Genomic DNA, 21,672 nt, shown 5'->3' with positions numbered 1-21,672 from the left:
TCATTTTCACACCTTTCACTTCTTTATCTCTGTATCTCCCTCTCCCCAGACTCATTCTCAAGCAGGGTCTTGACCTGAGACCAACGACCACTGTTCTATTAGGTTTAAGATAGTTATGAATAGACACACAGTGGGCTCATGAGTTAAAATGCGCAAAGGCCAACTTTGAGGTTAAGGAGAATGCTAAAAAAGGAAATCAGTAGGGCAAAAATGGGACAGGAAATAGCTCTGGCAGTTAGCATTAAGGATAATCCGGAGATTTTATGGAAGTACATGAGGGGAAAAAGGATAGATCTGCGTGGTGCCACAGGAGATGGGCAAGGTCCTCAATGGGTATTACTGTTTTTACCGTGCAAAAAAATGCCCTCACACTGGTCTCCTCGGTATCCCGCAGCTCCACGTCCCCCAGTTGCAACAGGGACAGAGTCCCCTTAGTACTCACTTATCACCCCATGCAGCACATAATCCTCTGACAATTTCGCCACCTCCAACGGAATCCCACCACTAGCCACATCTTTCCATCTCCACCCCTTTCCGCAGAGACCATTCCATCCGCAACTCCCTGGTTAACTCATACCTTCCCACGTCATATCTTCGGTGTAAACCAGCTACTGCAGTTCCTTGTCACAGAGGGATTCCCCTCTCCCATCATAGATGAGGCCCTTACTCGTATCTCCTCAGTACCCCACAGCTCTGCCCTTGCTCCCCCTCCCCCTAGTCACAACAGAGACAGAGTCCCTCGAGCCATAGAAACATAGAAAATAGGTGCAGGAGGAGGCCATTCGGCCCTTCGAGCCAGCACCGCCATGCGCTGTGATCATGGCTAATCGTCCTCAATCAATAACCCGTGCCTGCCTTCTCCCCATATCCCTTGATTCCACTAGCAGCTAGAGCTCTATCTAGAAGTCCTTACCTTCTACAGTCATTACATACAACACATAATCCTCCAAAATTTCCGCTACCTCCAACGGGATTCGATCACTAGGCATGCTTTCCCATCTCCATCCCTTTCCACCTTCCGCAGAGACCATTCCCTCCGCAACTCCCTGGTTAACTCATCCCTTTCCACCTATGCCACCCCCTCCCCAGGTACCTTCCCCTGCAACCGCAGAAGATGCAACACCTGTCCCTATACCTCCTCCCTTGACTCTGCCCAGGACCCCAACAGTCCTTTCAGGTTAGGCAGAGGTTCACAAGTACCTCCTCCAACCTCATCTGCTGTATCCGTTGTTCAAGATGTGGACTCTTATACATCAGCAAGGCAAAAAGTAGACAGGGCGATCGTTTCATGCAACATCTTTGCTCAACCCGCCTGAACCTACCTGAACTCCTGGTTGCCGAACACTTTAATTCACCTTCTCATTCCTACATAGACCTTTCTATCCTAGGTCTCCTCCATTGTCAGAGTGAGGATAAACGCAAATTAGAGGAATAGCATCTCATATTTCGTTTGGGCAGCTTACAGCCCAGTGGTATGAATATTGTTTACTCTCACTTCAGGTAACCCCAGCATTCCCTCTCTCTCTATCCCATCCCCACCCAAGTCACACTAGCTTCTCATTTTAACCCTACGAACAGCTAACAATGGTCTGTTTCCTTTATCATCGTTACTTTTTTGCATATATTTTATTCATTTTTCTTTATCTCTCCACATCATCGTCTATATCTCTCGTTCCCTTTATCCCTAACCAGTCTGAAGAAGGGTCTCAACCCGAAGCGTCACCCATTCCTTTTCTCTGGTGATGCTGCCTATTTCACTGAGTGTATATCTTCCGCAGTTCCTTCCTACGTACGACTATGGTTAACTTCTTGGAAATTGAAATGTTTACGATGTAAATAACAGGAAGGCACAGTGCCACAACTGGTAGAACTGCTGCCTCACAGCCCCAGAGACCCGGGTACAATCCTGACCTCGGGAGATGTCTGTGTGGAGTTTGCACGTTCTCCCTGTGACCGCTTGGGTTTCCTCCGGATGCTCCAGTTTCATCCCACATCCACAGATGTGTGTTTGCAGGTTAATCGGCCTCTGTAAATTACCCTGCTGTGTAGAGTGGGAAAGTGGGACAACACTCAATATAGAAAACTATGTGCATATGAAGTATTTCCAGCAGTTGGTTCTTGGGAGGGTAGCAATTTCACCAAACTGCCAGTAGAAATGTGTAGGTGTAATGTCTCCATGGTTTGCACAATGGACTCAAGACAATGGGTTTCCCCAAAATCATGAATAAAATGGTTTATGATCCTGAACAATTACACCAATGGCACCAAGGTAGAGATACATTTTACAGTTCACCTCTAGTGGAATATTTTCGAGGAGCGGTCCACTAAAGTCAATATATTTTTGAAATTAGTTATTCAGCCTGTAATTATATTGTTTCAATGTAAGTTATGATGATATTTTGTTAGATGTTTGCATAGATCATCTGTCATGAAACAGGATATTGAGATTCAGTATAGTGTACGGAGACCTTTCAGAGTGACTTGTGAACTAAGCTACTTGGAGGTTGAAGCTGGTTGATAGAAAAGTCTTTATTCATCAAAAGAAACAGTCTCTTGGAGACCATCTCAGTAGAGTCTCCAAGCACAAAGTACATGAAGTTTTTATATATTTTAAACACGTAGACAGCAATCAATAATTAACTGAAGTTTCAAAAAACATGAAGACAATAATAAATAACTATGGTTTCAATTGCTATTATTATCTTAGCTTTAACATTTTGAATGTGGACATTAACTTTGCAGAATTACATATTCCAAACAGGAGCATAATGTAGCTGCTAATTCACCCTAGAATATTCAAACATCTTTGCTGCGTCAAAATAATTCATATGAATGGTCTAAAAGATATTACAAAATGCTGGAGTAACTCAACAGGTCAGACAGCATCTCTGGAGAGAAGGAATGGGTGATGTTTCGGGTCAAGACCCTTCTTCAGACTGATGTCAGGGGAGGGTCGGACAAAGAAAGGATATAGGTGGAGACAGGAAGACAGTGGGAGAACTAGGAAAAGGGAGGGGAAGAGAGGGACAGAGGAACTATCTAAAATTGGAGAAGTCAATGTTCATACTGCTGGGCTGTAAGCTGCCAAAACGAAATATGAGGTGCTGTTCCTCCAGTTTGCGGTGGGCCTCACTATGACACTAGGGGAGGCCCATGACAGAAAGGTCAGACTGAGAGTGGGAGGGGGAGTTGAATTGCTCAGCCACCGGGAGATCAGATTGGTTAAGGCGGACTGAGCGAAGGTGTTGAGCGAAACGAACGCCAAGCCTACGTTTGGTCTCGCCGATGTAGAGAAGTTGACATCTGGAACAGCGGATACAATAGATGAGGTTGGACGAGGTGCAGATGAACCTCTGTCTCACCTGGAAAGACTGTTTGGGTCCTTGGATGGAGTCGAGGGGGGAAGTAAAGGGAGGGGTGTTGCATCTCCTGTGGTTGCAAGGGAAAGTGCCTGGAGAAGGGGTGGTTTGGGTAGAAGAGACGAGTGGACCAGGGAGTTACGGAAGGAACGGTCTCTGCGGAACGCAGAAAGGGGAGGAGATGGAAAGATGTGGCCAGTAGTGGGATCCCATTGCAGGTGCCGGAAATGTTGGAGGATAATTTGTTGGATACGCTGGCTGATGGGGTGGAAGGTGAGGACAAGGGGGAGTCTGTCCTTGTTACGAATGGGGGGAGGGGGTCCTTGTTACGAATGGGGGGAGGGTTAGGGTTAGGATATGACTAATACCCACAATTGGTGATGTGAGGGCCAACTTTCTTGAGTACACAAATACCCCAGTTAATATCGGTGGAAGGAGCCTGTTGGCCATACCCACCCATGCTTCATCACAACCCAGAATATCGCATAAACTAGCCAATCCCCACACTTGCCATCCACTCTATCTATAAATGCTGACTCGTGAAAGTAGCCAGGATACCGGGGCCTTAAAGTGAGAGTATAAGAAACTACATATCTCCTTAGGCCAACAACAGGTTTTTCACAGACTTGGAAGTTGCAAGATGGTGACTCTCTGCATGCTGTTCCAAAAGAATCCAATGTACCGATGTTTTGTATTATTTGTATTGGATAGCATGCAGAACAAGCTTTTCATTGTATTTTGATACACATGACAACAATAAACTAAACTTACACGGATTGTTTTATTTACATATATTTACCTTGGCTTCTTCATTAAAACTCACAACTTTTATTTTCACGTGACACTATTTATAATGTACAGCACACAAGAACAAACAGTTCTGTCCAACTGGACTGTTAGAAGAAGTCTCAAGAGTGGTCTTGACCCGAAAAAAAACCTATCCATTTTCTGCCGAGATGCTGCCTGGCCCACTGAATAAGCAGGTTTGGTATTACAACCAGTGATGGAAATGGGTTTTAGGAACTAGGGGTACTCTAAGGTCTGTGAGGCTGAGGTTGGGAAGGAAGGGGGAGGGGGGGATTTTTTTAATGTGCGGTCATACCCATGTAAGAGTACAAGAATGCATAACTTGTTTATTGTGTATTTATAATATAGTTTATTGTGTATTATATGTCATAGCTGCTTTCTTGCATCTCTCTCTCTCTGTTTACATTACAAAATGTTCCATAATGGTATATAATCTCCATTTTTTTCTGTCACCTCCTCTTTCTTTCTGTATGCCGTTTCTTCAGCACGCCTTCTGCCACTAAGAAGCCACGTCCTCACATATTCTTCGGGGTTGAATTTTGACAGAGGAGGTCCCACCAACTTAATAAATAGAAGAGTTGAGAGATGATCAGTTTGAAGTCTTGCACGTTGTGGTGACAGGCAGAAATTCATGCCACTGAAGCTTCTTTCACATTCTGCTGCTGATACCGGAATTGTATTTACAGCCGTTACCAGCTGCTGAAAATCTGCAGAAACTATCCTCTCTTTAGATTCCTTGAATTCTCTGAGGGCTCTGACACAAAGCCGACCATTCAAGCCAAATTGTTCTGCCATTTCTTCTACATCATTGTCCCCAAAGGTAAAAAATGAATCTTCTGGAATATTGTTAATATCTAAATATTTCGACTTGTTAATTAACTTTTTACATTTATCATTGGAAGCTGTTGTAGATTCAAGCAGCCTGGATTTCATATTATTGACCAAACTCCTCAAAAACTGTTACCAGCTCTCAAATTTATTCCATTAAATATCATCTGGCTTGTTGCTTTCTCCACTTGAGTATAAATTTTTCCTGGCTTCTCAATTTGACATTCAAGAACCTTGATAGTTCATTTAATTTCCTCATGTGCTTTACTAAGTGTACAATTTCGGTTCTGCAGTTCAGACAACTCTAGCAAACTGTCCATCAACAAGCCCAAATTATTTACGAAAGCTGATGACTCTAATACTTTTTTCAGCCCCTCGTACTTTGCTCTCTCTGCACTAGATCTTGAAGCATCACAGCGTGCTTTTCCAAAATGCTCCCAAATAGCTTTATAAGACTGCCACATTGCCTTTACAGTTCGGTAAGACGAAGCAACGCATCTCACACTGAAAACACGACCAATTTTCAACAGTTGACAGTGAAGAGCCTCAGCACATGCAGTTAACTCATCCTGATTCTTAGGAGACCTATGATATAAGGAATACAATTTATCACAAAATATCTGAAAATGATTCAAACCTGCAACTTCATTTATAGCATCACCTACACTGAGTTCAAGCCTGTGACTGGCACAGTGCCAAACAGTTGCATTAGGGAAATCATCAAGAAATAGTTTTGCAACCCCTGCATTTCATCCTAACATTACTGATGCACCATCAGTAACAAGTGTATTACATTTTCTTTTAGGTACTGTATTGAAAAACCACCTCTTTGTAAGCAACTTAGAAGCCCATCATATATATATTTCGCATTTGCACCAAGTTTCATATGTTCTAAGTCAAAATAGAATGAACGTCACCCATTCCTTCTCTCCCGAGATGCTGCCTGACCTGCTGAGTTACTCCAGCATTTTGTGAATAAATAGAATGATATAGGTTGGGAAGATTCACCAACTGCTGTTCTTAAGCAGACTACTAGAACAGTTTTCCCATTAATAGTAATAGATTCATCAATCATACTAGACATTTTAGATTGTTTTGAAATTATATTTTCCACCACTGTCTTTCGCATCTGGTTCGCTATGTGGTGAGAAACATCTGCACATGACTTACGAGAGTGTAGAACGTACCCTAAGTCGATGCCGTTTCTTTCTTGCAGTTCAATAGCAGAAGACATATCTGTGTAGGGCCTACCTTTGTGTACAATATTATACACAGTTCTAAAAACTCAACCTGTTTTTGCATTGTCCTTTTTCAGTGACATATACACATTTTCGATTGCTTTTTTTCAGCTGTTTCGTTGATTTTTTGGTATCTATTCACTATTTTTGTGTTTAAAAATCTTTTTTCATTAACTCATTAACTGTTTTGCTTTGTCATCACTCACTCTTACTACATTAACACGGCACCACTCACGAGACAAATGAATTCCTTGTGTTCGTTCAAGTCCAAGATGACACTTGCTGCATACACTACATCCTAATTTTCTGTTTTTAACAACTAGCCAGGGATATTTTTTTCTTTTTGTTTAAGTACATTTCTTGTGTCCAACAGTCTGGAAGATCAAATTTTTCAATATCTTTTGAAATGTCTTCACATGCAGCATCAGGCGAAACAACTGCATCAGTTACATTATCATTTTCAAGTAATTTTGCTTTCTTTTCTGGCTGAGTGTTTTCATTATCATTTATTTCTTCATCGATCTGAAGACGCTGTCTTTCAATGTATCTCAGTATGCTCATTTTCACAGGGGTACATAAATCTGAAATTTATAAATATTTGATAGTGATTTGATAGTGATATATAATAAAATATTTCCGCTTGCACTATTGTTTTGCTAAATAAAACCACCCACAATCAAATATTCACCACTCACGATTTAGACTGGAAAAAACTATTGGTACTACTTATTTAATTTTCTCCCCATCCATTCTAATTTAACTGAAACAACTGAAGCACAGCGGCAGAGAGGCACAGCGGCAAATAAAATAACGTGGAATAATAAAATAACGTGACTTTACCAGAGCCCGGGCTCGCGGTCCGTTAGCCCAGACAGTGAGTTTAAGAAATTCCCCCTTTAATTTTATTCAAAGGAACACGGTGTCATTAATACATGGTCAAAACACAATTACATTTACTGAGGAATGTGGATCAATGTATTGATGACACATTGCATAACTACTACCTGTTAACTACTGGCTGTTAACAAGTGCAAACAGTGGCAGTTAACAAATTGTTTTCGTCTGAGTTGAATAAAGTGATAAACGACTCGAATCTTTCTGCAGTACTCATTAAACCCGAGCTGGAAATTGAAAACTAGGGGAAGGCCGTCCCCCTGCGTACCCCCCCATTTCCATCACTGATTACAACTGCACATGCCCAGGTCATGGGTCATTCGGGATAAACATTCTCGCCAGCTGAGCTACTGTGTGTTTACAGACCTGCATTTCATACTATTTTCCAGTTTTGCTTCTTCGAGTAGTATTTATGGTTCATTTGTACAAAACTACGATGATTTTGATGGTTTAATTGGCTTTTCCTTAGTCGCTTGCTGGCCCGCTTCAGTGAGTGAGAGAGATTGTGACGATTAAGAACAACCAATTTTTATTGTTTTCGTTTGGGGGGGGGGGGGAGAATGAAATGAAATGTATGATTTCTATAGCTATCAATAGATAATATGAAAAGTATTTGTGGGGTTTTCACCTCTTGCTATACTAGTCCACAGCCACAGACTATATGCACGTTTGTTGACTTCTGAATGAGTTCTGCATTTACATGCGTAAGTAAAGCTGTGTGGTACAAAACGTAGTCACGAGTCTTCTGACTAATCATGTCTCTTCTGATTCCCATTACATTGGATAATTTTAATCAATATTTGACATTGTAATTTTCAGTTATAATCTTGTGATGTATAAATTAGTTCAATATACTTGCACCATTTTCTTTTGAATGAATGAATGAATAGGTTTATGGGCGTTGGTCAGCTGACGATTGTCCAAGGAGCGGGGAGGTTTTCCTCGTGTTGCTGATTTCTTGCAAACCCTTCCAAACTGAAGAGTCATTAGCTGAGAACTTGCTGCACCAGCCCTGGTTAGTTTTGAAGCATATTCCACCGCCTCTTGATTTCCACACTGCCTCCGTTCCGCTCCACTAACACAATGGAGGATCAGTCTTAAGAGTCTTGGAGTGATATAGTGTGGAAACATGCCCTTTGGCCCAACTTGTCCACACCGACCAACATTTCCCAGCTACACTAGTCCCACCTCCCTGCGTTTCGCCCATATCCCTCCAAACCTGTTCTACCCATGTACCTGTCTAAAACTGCTTCTTCATTCTGGGGTATTATGTGTAGATTGATGATAAAAAAAGAATTTAATGCATTTTAAAATAAGGCTGTAACGTAACAAAATGTGGAAAAAGTGAAGGGGTCTGAATACTTTCTGAATGCACTTTACCTCCAGATTCAGGGACAGTTTCTTCCTAGCTGTTATCTGTCAACTGAACAGTCCTCTCATCAGCTAGCATGCAGTCCTGACCTCCCATCTACCTCATTGGAGACCTTTGAACTATCTTTAATCAGACTTTATCTTGCACTAAATGTTGTACCCTTTATCCTTTATATGTGCACTGCGGATGGCTTTAAATCATGTATGGTCTTTTCCTTTGACTGGATAGAATACAAAAAGCTTTTCACTGTACCTCGGTAAAAATGACAATAAACTAAACTAAACTTTGGGTCCAGCTTCTCCTGCTGGTTTGTTACCCTCTTCTTCCCTCTCTATCCTATCTCTGTCCGACTCATTTGAATGCCAAATATACCCCATCCCAGTGGTCGGGGTCTCATCATCTTGTGATAACAGATGTACCCACTTTTACTGGATCCACCCACCACTCCGTTAGTTTCATAAGAAGATAACTGCAGATGCTGGTACAAATCGAAGGTTTTTATTCACAAAATGCTGGAGTAACTCAGCAGGTCAGGCAGCATCTCGGGAGAGAAGGAATGGGTAACGTTTCGGGTCGAGAAGGAATGGGTGAAGAAGGATCTCGACCCGAAACGTCACCCATTCCTTCTCTCCCGAGATTCTGCCTGACCTGCTGAGTTACTCCAGCATTTTGTGAATAAAAACTCCGTTAGTTTCCTTTGCCATTGCAGTGTAGCTATCCAACAAGTGGTGTTGATGTGTTTCAATTCCACCTTGTCTGCCTCATTCCTGCACAGCTTTTTCTACCTCAGTTAAGGTCACACAGTGTTATTCTCGGGCAGCTAATTCCTTCTTTAATCTGTCATTTTCAGTTTCATTTATTTTCTTTCTAAACACACTGCTGCCTTCGTGCAGTGACAAACGTCCATCCCAGTTGTGGGAAGTGATCTTTCTTTTTAGAGGGGCCCGCTACCTCTAAGCATTGCATAATCAAGTACAGTAGCTTTTCTGGCTTATCCTTCAACCCTCTCCCAATTCTTAGTTGATCCTCATTTACTCAATACATTGATAAGCTAGCAAATACAAGCTACCAAACCCCTCAGAGTTGTCTGTCCACCCTGGAACCCAGAAGCCTCAGATTTTACATATTCACCAAATTCATCCGACTACTCCTAAATGTAATGATACAGAGGTATTTTGAGGATTTGACTCAAAGGAGAAAGAACATTTCAATCATATGAAATTAAAAGTGAAACATTTATTAAAACAATATAAACAGCAATAAAACAATGAGTTTCACACACCCTTTGTACTGCATGTTGGGAACTCCTGCTTGCAACGGCCTGGCCTGGAGAACTCAAGGAATCTGACACTATTATGGATCCTGGCACAAGTTCAGTGAGCCCGCTTGCACCATACACTTATATAATCAATGAACCCATGCTTCTTTCCTAATCTACAAACAACTAGTGTCAGCTACATTTGAAAAAACTGCTACCCTCCCACACAGAGAAATAAAGTTATTTATGATACAAAGCTATTTACAGCAGTAGGTGCTAAGTTAGTCCAAATCACCTTTTCTAAACGTTAGTCTCATCACTCTACCTTACTACATGTTTTACAACTGCAGTCCTCAAAGCATCATTATTTACTGTTTTTTCCTAAACAAAGTTGCTCAGTGAAGACAATTTCAGTCATTGATATGTTACAGTACAACAATTGAACCATGCTTGGAAAAGGCAGTTTTCTGGTTCCCAAAAACTTTTCTACCTCTTAGGATTTCCTTGCACCTTATCAAATTGTAGATTAATTTATAGTGGTTGGTTTCCATGTTTCGTCAATAAATCTATCATTGTTGTACCACACAACAACCAAATGGTATGTGAGAATTTGTTTATTTTATAACTGGCTATCATTACTTTCTTGGTACCGTAGTGAACTAAATTGCAATGGCTTTACATCTTGAAATAAATGATGCTCATGAATATTTATTCATCTTTTCTCCACAGATTTTGCTAAATTTAACAAGTATTTAAAGCACACAGTTTGATTTTGCTCTCCATAAACTAGGCTGACTATAGATGTAAATTGCACATTTGATTGATGCCAAATCTCACTTTTCCATTCATCTTTTGTAGTTTTGTTCTGCCAAGGGTTTTAAACCAATTGGAACCCATTTCATTTATGTGATATACTGCCAACCTCCTCTCCCTGTCATGTCTCTTGTTGCATTTTGGCACTTTGTATTAGTCATTGGATCTATCCCGTTTTATGATATCTATTTTGCATGAGAGGTTAAAATGGATCCTCACATTATTTTGCGTTCTCTGCACTTTACAAATCATTAGGTCATACGTGATTCAAGATTCAAGATAGCTTTATTTGTCATCCAATATTGGACGAAATTCAGTCACCCACAGTCCAACAATAAAAGCATTAAATAGGCATTAAAATTACACAACCCCAAAACACACAAAAAAAGAAACATCCATCAAAAAAACATCCATCACAGTGAGTCTCTTCCAGTCCTCTCCTCACTGTGATGGAAGGCCACAATGTCTTTCCCTTCTCCTGCCGTCTTCTCCCGCGGCCAGGTTGTTGTGGTTGGAGGCCGCGCCGGACGGAGCAGAATTAGGCCATCGGCCCCATCAATACTCTGCCATTCAATCTTGGCTGATCTATCTCTCCTTCCTAACCCCATTCTCCTGCCTTCTCCCCATAACCTCTGACAACCGTACTAATCAAGAATCTATCTATCTCTGCTTTAAAAATATCCATTGACGGCCTCCACAGCCTTCCGTGGCTGCATCATACACGTCATATCTGAATACTTTTATTGGTGGTAAGAATTAATTAACTGGGTCCTGCAGTCACACAGCCTTAGCAATGAAGATATGCAAGTTCTACTTAAGGCAAGTGATGATTTGGAAGATGGAATAATGCGCAGCTGACAAGATTAACCTTCCCAATAGATGCAAGATTTCATCCCAGAAAACCCTTAGCTGATCAGCAATTCCACTTTTTAATTTGTTTCTATCAAGTCACTTTGCAATCGTACAGCATATTTCATTGATTTTGATGAACACAGAAAACATCTTCTCTCGTTAAACTAACATGATCATTTACTGACATCTATAGTGGGCTTCAGATTGAGAGCAGAAGATGGAATGAACACTGAACTTCACATGACATAGTGACTGACTCTATTGAATGACACTACATCATAGGGAAGAGATAAATGGTTTGCCTGTTTAATCCGTAAATCACCTTTGATAAGCAATACTCCTGAAGCCGCTCATTTTGTTTTAAGGGTCCCAGCTCCCACAATATCAAGCAACTCTACCCAGTCAACAGAAAGGTCAAGGGAATGCAATTGCTCAGGACTTGAACCCCGTTACTTTTGTGGAATTAAAAAAAGTCTTGTTCCTCCATTATTCAAAATGTGAACTTTTCATCTAGCTTCAAGAACATCCAGTTCTTAGCTGAAAGGCTCATTTGTGTATCCATGGTAAACTATTCAACAAAATACAATAAAATGGCTTGGGCGATCAAGCTACATCAACAGGACTTTTTATTTACAACTATTTGCATCAGGATCAGTCAAACATATCAGCTAGCTTTTAAGCCTCAACCAAGTCCATTTTGACTAGCTTCTTAAATGCCCCCTTTCCATTGGATTCAGCATCAGAATCTTCTGTAGTTCCGAAAATGTTTTTAGAGATTTTGCTCTTTTCAGTAAAATAACTTGCACCAAACAACCACACAACATTCCAACCACATTTTATTTTGGTTAACTTTTATTTCAATTGCCTGGTCTTTTGAGGTAAGAGGCGTCAAAATGATCTTTATAATAAAGGTACAGGACAAGAGACCCCAACTTATCCATATGTCACAGCGCCATTTATTAACTTCACATATTACAAAAAAATTTAAAATTTTCCACGTTACTAAAAATAGGTTATTTTTGGCCCCGAAAACCTGACCTATTTAATTATATTGGCAGAACTTTCAATAGAAATCGCAATGTAGGAAAGAAAACTTAAGGAGTAAAAATAAACGGTGAAATTCGTTAACAGAGTTAAAGGTGTACTCCATAGGTCAAAGTATCAAAACCTAGGAGAATTGGTCCCTAGTGGTTGAATTGGCACAAAATTTTAGCAATTCCAGTGGGATTCCGAAAGCATCGCCAGGAACCATGAGAAACCTCTTCAAGTTGCATGAAAGAGACCCGTCATTAAAATAATTTTAAAATTGTAGTTGCCTAACCTGCAGCCAAACATAAAATATACATCGGCAGCCCTGCAAAGCAACTTTTGATGTCTTTGAATATTTTATGAAGATCATGAATGACAACAGAAAAATATCAAATTTTCTTCTAAAGTTATGTAGTAATGACACCAGAAAAGTGCTATTTTTCTTCTAAAGTTATGTCATTCTATATCAGTTTATTTTTTTCTCCATCTTTTATGTGGATGTTTAGTTGCATGCTTCTTCGAAGACAAACTGCAATATCAAAAATATCCATTGTCCTGCGACTCCTGAGATATGACCAAAATGGTGCTGGTGCCCATTACTGCTTTTGAGAGTTCAGAATGATTAACTAAATATTAATAAGGCACACTGTATAGGTAAACATAACTTTTTTCTGTTCCACTATTTTGGAATTATGTCCTGGGAATTATGGCAAGGTTGGATTCTAACCACTGAACATAAATATCTTATAACTGACACGGTCACAGCAATTATGTAAACAAGGAAGGTAGGGATGTTAACATAAACAGAATTATGGTGGTGAAATACTTCAGATAAATGGCACAGTTTTAAAGTCCTGAGTAGGTGCTCAAGTCAAGTTTCTGTAGGTATTTTAATCGAGGACACTTCTCATGTTTTTTCATGAACAGAACTCCAGTTAAAATCAAAATGAAGAATATAAATGGAAATATGCATGTTTGCCCCCATTTTTATCTAATAGGACATCTATTTAGATAGTGAAACTGTTTACTGGAGACATGCAGCTGAAAACCCATCTGTTAGCTTTGGAAATATTGAATTAAAGGAAATCCGTTCCTGTTTTATAATACGTTAATGGGAAACTTAGACAACCAGGAGTGCAAAGTTCAGACACCTGAAAAATTCTGGGTGTGAGAAAATGATTGAATGACGCAACATTTGTTCAGATTGGAGGGCTTGGTCCCTATATCTATGATAAAATAATGAATTTGTTTCGCTTCTGGTGAACCAAATATCTGACATGATTTTAGTTAATCTACCACGAACTCCAGAAGAAAGTTCTATTGATTATTTACAGTTCTAACATAAAACACATGCTTACAAATGAGTTTTTAAGAAGGTTTTTTAGTACAAAAATATCAGTGCAAGCAGCATAATGTTAGAACCACATTTACCAGGTAGTGCATAGCCTCATAAAACAAAGAAAGGAATTATTTTTCAAACTGATAAAAAAAACACATTAATCAAACAATGGGCTTCTGTTTAGGTAACAAACACAGAATTCTTAAACATGAGACGCATAGCCTGAAATAAAATCAGTTTAGCAAAACATACATGATAAAGCATATTTATTGCATCTCCCACAGACATAATAACCTAATAATACTAAACAAATGATTTCAAAAGATTATAACCATTTGGTTCCAAAACTAAATAAACCAATATTTATACTTAAATTAGTATTAGAGTCTATTAGACTAAAGGCTTAAATCAATTTCCCAGGCGCCTTTCGCAATGATTGCATTAGGCTCATTACAAATGTAAAGCTGATACAAAGCCAGTTAGTGGAAGATCTTTTAAGAATGTAACAGTCAATCGAACAACAAATACAGTTGAAAATGCACCTGTAGGGCATCAATGTACAAATAAAATTGTTTAGAGTCTGAAGTAAATCGTCAAAAAGTGCACAAATTAATTTCAGACTTGTTCTGTTTCCTCATCTTTTTGCCATCTCATCATCAATTATATTTATTGCCAATGAATAATTGTTTGTCCCATCATCAATTGTAGTTTCTGACAATTAGAAAACAAGATGACATCTTATGAGAAGCAGTGGCATTGTAATAGCTACCAATGGTATTTGGATAGTAAAAATACTAATATCACATTAACCAATCAACTTGCTTTGAAGACAATATTATCCGACTCCATTTGGTCAACAATTAATGTTAAATGTTTCCAGTTTAGAACTGAGAGAGGCATAGATCAAGAAATAAATGTGCTTAGCATATATTTGTGAATGTGGTAAAGGATTTTATTAGTGAGGATATAATTCCAGAGTTAACAACAGATTGTGCTTGCCTTGAAGTGTGTAGAAAGAACTGCAGATCTGGTTTTAAACCGAAGATAGACACAAAAAGCTGGAATAAGTCAGCGGATCAGACAGCATCTCTGGAGAAAAAGAATAGGTGACATTTTGGGTCGAGACCCTTCTTCAGACTGAGAATCAGGGGAAAGGGAAACAAGAGATATAGTCTGTGATATAGAGAGATATTTTGAACAAATGAATGAAACATATGCAACAAAAAAAATGATGACAAAGGGAACAGGCCATTGTTTGCTGTGGCCCAAGTGAAAACGAGATACAGACAATGAAACTCAACATGACAGCTTTGAAACTAATACAATGACTTGGGTGGGGGAGGGACAGAGAGAGGGGATGCATGGGTTATTTGAAGTTAGAGAAATCAATATCATACCACTGGGCTGTAAGCTACCCAAGCGAAATATGAGGTGCTGCAGGTGAAGATGGACTGACTTTCTGAGGTAAAGCTCTGAAATAATTTAGTGTGAATTGCATCACGCCATCACTTTGCATAAAGTAAGCTTAGGGTCTTCAACAGTATCATTGAGGGCTAGGGTACACTCAAAAAGTTGTTTTATATTGATTGAAGAAAAGTATATTCCTATCATGAATTACACATTTTCAATCCTACAAATGTCAAGGATGATGGTGGAAGTATTCAATTTTATACCCCTTTCCATCTTCCCATCCAACTTAGTCTCCATTTAATATAAAACATTTACTCTCTTTCTGTGCATCACATAACAAAACGTTGTGCTACACAGACCAGAAAATACATCAGATCCAATCTACTACCCAAGTGTAAAATTTAGAAATCTCAAGTTTATTGTTTGGGCAAGTATGTTTACTAGGGGTGATGGAATGAAAACATTGGTCATATTTTTCAATCCTGATCACTATCCAACACCACTGCTGGAGGTTCACATGGTAGTAATGATTTACTTTAATTTTAATACTTTATTGCATTCTCACCTTCCCAAAGAAACATGAGCATAAGGCTCAAGAGAGTGCTTTTGCCATGGTAACACGATCCAGAGTGGACATCCCTAGAAGAATAATTCCAAAGGAAGAGATATAACGAAATCGTATAGAATTGGGACAAAATGTGACAAAAGATTTTGGCTGTTTGAAAGAAAGAAGCAAAACTCACTGATAGATTCAGATGGCATGACCTAATTACAAGTTACTGATACAAGGTCCTCAATAACTGCTCTTCCCAATTTTGGACTCCAGATTTGGCACATTTCCTGTCTTCACAATGCTCTATTGAACAAAATAATCAACCCTTGCCCACAATATGCTGCATATTCCAATGGGTATCCTATCCTCAAATCAGAAGGCAATTCCATCTTCAGAAAATCCATTTGAGTTCCTTTCAAGAGACCCAGCAATAAAATCATTTTTAAAATTGTATCAATTAATGCAACAAAAAATGCAACAGAACATAAAATACAAACATGGTAAAATGTTAACACTGGAATTTATTGTGGTCTTGTGGAAAACATTTCCATTTATGGCTTAAACCACATTACACTGGCTGACAAGTGGGCTATTTATGATTCCCACTGAAATTTACACCGAATAAAAATTTAGTATGGGCTTTACTTTGGAACAAATTTAAAGGTGTAACATTCTGTGGAAATATGCAAAAGAAAACAATTGTCTGAAAGCTAGAGATTTTAAAGTGAATCAGAAAATGTTGGAAATGCAAAGGATGTACATCAGAATCTGAAAAGTTAGAATAATCTTGAGTGACACTGACTAGAATTAAATGTTTTGTTTTTCAAATATTAGTCAATATAAATTTCCAGTATGTTCTATTGCTGAATTACTAATTTTCGAACTGATATTCCAGTGTGAAGACTGTCATCCAGTCAAATATCAATTAACTAGGAAGGTCTTGTTTAACTGGCCTATTGAAGCATTCCTCATGAAAATTGCTTCTAGAGCAAACTGTGGTATTTTAAGATCCATTGGAATTTAGCACAATCCAAAACTGTGAAAAGTTAATTACAACAAAGATATACAGCAGCAAGAAGAAAATGTTAATGTATCCTTGTGCTGGTGAGCAGCACAACAGAAGACAAAAACAGAACTAATAGAACATATAAATTTCATGTGGAAATTTCAAATTAGCAATTTTAATGTGGAGGCCAAATATGAATTTGACAATTAAGGTGTAAGAATTTCAACCTAATATTTCATGACAAATTTTCAAAACATTGTTCAAAACAAGTTCATTACTTTCATATAATCATTTTTTCTACTTTAAAAGTTTATGGCTATATTATTTTCCCACAAACCCAGTCTTCATTATATAAATAGGGAGCTTTATTAAAATGAGTGTAAATATTTTGCACTTGAACCAGTGAGGAAGGAATGCTCATTAAAAAAAAAATGAAGACTGAAAGCATACTGCAGATAGAATTCATGCAAATACTGACTGGGAGCCAAGTGAGATAAGGGATCAGTTTCTCCCAATTCTTCACTTCAATGCTCAACGAGGAATTTACAAACTTGCCCTCAATAGAATTTGGTTAGCATGTATGGCTGTCAGATACAGAACTTGGAATAAAGTGACTTGAAAATCTATATGAAATTCTTCCTCACGAGAGAATTACATTTATCTAAGCACCTCATCACATTTCTGAGAAACTTCAAAGTGCTGCACACAGTCTTTATGAAACATGATTTTTTTTCCACACAAATACTGCAAGTCCATGACTAGCTTTATAAATTTATGCACATTCTTAACCAAATACTTCTTGGAGTAATTCATTCTCTACAATAGACTGTTATACAGTATAAGCTACATTTATTGTAGCAATTTCTACAACTTCCCTCCCCTCTAATTATATCAAAATTATGACTGACCAAACAGATGTATGCTGTTGGGCTCAGCAAGCACAGTACCATTGGATAGTTCTATAAAATTTGCTTTTGACAATAGTTGTGTCTACCAAGCAGAGGTATTAATACTGTAACCAAGTTCAAATTACAACACAAACCATAATTATTGCAGTATGTCAGTAGTGTTGTAAATGTGTAGATTTTCCTACATTCTTCAGCTGTAATCATTAAAGTCTGTTCAGCTGATCTCAAAGGAGTCAGCTGCAACGAGCCAACTGAAGAACAGAAAATTCAAATGAGAAGTACCTAGTTACAGATCTATTATGTATTCTCAAGAAGACTTAAATGAGAATTCATTGGAGTCATGTCGGTTAGTTGTGGGGATGAGGTCGTGGGACGTCTGGGGAAGATTATATTAAGCTGAATAGTGAATGTGCAATATTCGTCAATACATGTCCTTGTAGATCTCTTGTAGCAGCGGATGCAATGAAGTGTCTGCTTCAGTTTTTTTAATCTTCTGAACAAGCTGTGCGTGCTCAGTGACTAGCTGGCGCAGGTCAGCCATTTTCTGGAGAAGCTTTGGGAAGAGGTACTGAGAGTCTGGATGATTGGCTTGTAAATGTAGACTCAATGCTTGGAGAACGCTGTCCTGCATTTCTTCAATCTGCTTCACACTCATTAACCCGGGACGGTCTGCGTTAAAAGGGAAAAATAAAAATCATTAAACTATTTTCTTTTCATTTTGGACTGATTGGTCAACTGAGTTGGTGGCTAATGTTTGCCACATTATTCCCAAATAGTACCAAAACCTCAGTAGAAGAGAATGTGGTGGATGGTGTTAACATTAACAAGGAGGAGGTACTAGAAGGGTTTACTAGGCTTAAAGTATCTTAGTCTGACTGGACGGATTGCAGAAGACAAAAATGAAATACTGAGAAAATCCTGCCACTTATTTTTGTATTTCTACACACACACGTGTGTGTGTATATATATATTAGATCTTTTGCCCTTAATGTTTCTATTATTCAGTCAACATTTTGTTCCCTTATTTATGCTACTTGAGAAAATGAAACATTTTTGATGCTGTTGTACTCCAGGATTGCTGATAATTAAAAGTTTATGTTATAAAAAAAAAAACTAATCACCTTGCCAGGCAGTGTAATGAATTCTTGCAATCTCCACTTTGTAGGGCTTCTGACACTAGGGAATTTAAGGATATGGGGAAAAGAGTGGAAAGCAGAGTTAATATATAAAAGTTCAGCTAATGGTTTGTTTGGTGGACAGTAGACTGAACAAACTACCCATGTTTACATTTCTGACGTGTTAAGGTAATTAAACAGGGGGCACTGTCAAGGACATTAGCAAAAGAAACCAAGGCAGGCTGAGTAAAAACCTATTTAAGCAATGATTAGTTAACATTTGGTTTACATTATCTAATTCTGTAGTGCATACGGGATCCAGTTGTAGCCATCAACATGAATTAAATACTTGGACAAAAGAATTGTAGGGATATAGGGCAAGAATGTTGAATATGCCTAACTGTTTTTTCAAGAGAATTGGCACTAATTCAATGCCCTGAAAGGCTTCCTACTCAGCTGCACTATTCAATAATTTCATGACGTGAAAGGAGACAGTGCTAATGTGTCCAGAATTTATTTCCTTACCTCCACATAAAATAATGGTGGCCACAAAAAGAGCCAAGTCACTATCATCCAGTTCCAAGGCATTGAACTTCACTGCAAACTCAAATTTGGGTTCCATGATTTCACTGAATGGTTTGCGCAGGCTCCTCAGGAATTCCCGAGTAACAAATCCATTTCCATTAGCCACGAGAAGACCATCCTTATTCATAATCGATGCCAACATGGCAAAAATGGCTTCATGAACACCATATTTTAGTAATGTCACCTGATCATTCAGGTAAAGGTTTAAAAATTCAGGGATGCACTTGGCAAATTCAGTCAATTCCCTTACTGTTTCAACAGTTGTACACTGGCAACGGTGGAAGACGTGAACTGCAATTTCTTTGTTTGGAATTCCATTTACTGATTGCTTCCAAACTAAGTTTTTTTCAGCCTGCCAAAGTGTTTCCATGTCATGAATAACAAAAGGCTGCACACAGAACAGAAATAATGAGGATTAGAATAAATCTATTTTTTTAAAGGAAATAGGATACAATTAGACACAAAAGTGACGATTTACTACAGATCTAGTTTTATATTTCTAAACAGTCCAGGAGTGCAACAAAATGGAGACACAAACTGCAGATGCCTGAATCTCGAGCATAACAGTGCTGGAGGAACTCAATGGGATTGAAGAAGGGTCCTGACCCAAAATGTCGCTTATCCATTCCCTCCCTAGATGCTGCCTGACCTACTGAGTTCCTGCAGCACTGCTTTTTGTTCAGGAGTGCAGCAATATTAATAATGTCACATTCTACTCACGTTGGCATGTGCAGCAGAAGAAATATCTGCTGGGCAATAGAAACATTACCAATACAAAGAAATACCCAAGGGTTTTATAAAGCTAAAATAAGTGCAAATGAAAAATAATAAAACTTAAGTATCAGGGGTTTTCTGTAGCATTAATCTCAGCTTATTTAAAAATAAAGTGAATATAATCAATATTCATATTGAGGAAATCAGAATGAATCAATTGAGTCAATTTATTCAAATGTTGAAAAAAGAGGCTAATAATAAAGAAGAAGGGAACAATTCTTAAAATTTCCCAAAAAATCAGTCAAAAGGGGTACATCACTAATATTCATCTAAAGTTTAACAAGAAAGAAATCAAAGCAGTGCGAGTGCAACCCGAGTGAGGTAAATTAATCAGTGGGAAATACTCAGAGAGCTGAATGGCCTATTGCACTCCTGCTTTTTTTTAATGCTGCCTTGATTTCAGCGTTGCATGGTTAACCATGTCACTTATGGTTTAATTCCTACTTTTCAAAACCACTACTCCACGCTCCACAATTCTCTACCAATCTACTGGCCATTTTCCTTCATCTTGTTTACATGCAACCCCCTGACAATATGAAAGCACCAGAGTAGCTTCCAAGTGTACAATGTAACCTGATCCATTTCCTTCTTCCTTTGATCAAGTCCTCACAGGCAACTGCAATCTGAGGTAACTACTTCCTGAGAAGGCTTAGGAAGTTTGGCGTGTTCCCTACAACTGTCACCAACTTCTACAGATGCACCATAGAAAGCATTTTATCAGCTTGGTTTGCGATCAGCTCCATCCAAGACTGCAAGAATTTGCAACGAATTGTGGAACCAGCCCAAACCATCACACAAAACAACCTCCCTTCTGTTGACTCCATCTATATCTCACCCTTCCTTGGCAAGGCCAGCAGCATAATATAGGACAAGTTGCACCCTGGCCACTCCTTCTCCCCTCTCCCATCAGGCAAAAGGTATAGAAGTGCAAAAACGCACACCTCCAATTTCTGGAGCAGTTTGTTCCCAGCTGTTATCAGGCAACTGAATCATCCTACCAGAGAACAGTGCTGAACTACTATCTACCTCTACGGTCGGTAGACCGTCGGTCTACCCTAGATCGGACTTTGCTGGCTTTACGTTGCACTAAACATTATTCCTTTATCATGTATCTATACCCTGTAAATGGCTCGATTGTAATTATGTATTGTCTTTCTGCTGACTGGATAGCATGCACAAAAGCTTTTCACTGTGGAATAAACAAAACTGAAAAAACTGTACTAAACTGTACTGTAACTCAAATAATTGAAGATGTATAAATATATATCCCTGATGAGTGACGGTGTTTGAATATTGTTGCTATAATGCGACATTATTGTAAATAATATAAAAACAAATTATGACATCAGCTTTAGAAGTAAAACATAATGGTCAGTTGCGTGAAAAAACAATACAAACTGCAAAGAATGTGCTGAAAAATAATTATATTCAAATCTTACCAAGTGCGAAGTTCAATGCATTAATTAGATTGTGGATTAAAAAAATGTGCACAATTGGAGGAACTTAGATGATGGTGTTATGTTGAAAGCAGA

At 38.7% G+C, this 21,672-nt stretch overlaps 1 protein-coding gene across 1 annotated transcript in view; it reads right to left on the bottom strand.

Moving 5' to 3' along the window:
• Positions 1 to 12,166: 12,166 nt before the first annotated feature.
• LOC144605414 (peroxisome proliferator-activated receptor delta-like) overlaps positions 12,167 to 21,672 on the bottom strand; it is a 36,640-nt gene continuing 27,134 nt past the window's right edge. The window contains exons 6-7 of the mRNA XM_078420636.1: positions 19,307 to 19,754; positions 12,167 to 18,335 (exon numbers count right to left, since the gene is read on the bottom strand). Coding sequence (XP_078276762.1) covers positions 18,088 to 18,335; positions 19,307 to 19,754 — 696 coding nt within the window. The 3' untranslated portion in view covers positions 12,167 to 18,087. The remainder of the gene's footprint in view (positions 18,336 to 19,306; positions 19,755 to 21,672) is intronic.

The sequence above is a fragment of the Rhinoraja longicauda genome, chromosome 24, assembly GCF_053455715.1.
Source record: "Rhinoraja longicauda isolate Sanriku21f chromosome 24, sRhiLon1.1, whole genome shotgun sequence".
Taxonomy (NCBI): domain Eukaryota; kingdom Metazoa; phylum Chordata; class Chondrichthyes; order Rajiformes; family Arhynchobatidae; genus Rhinoraja; species Rhinoraja longicauda.
This window is presented reverse-complemented; position numbering and strand designations above follow the sequence as displayed.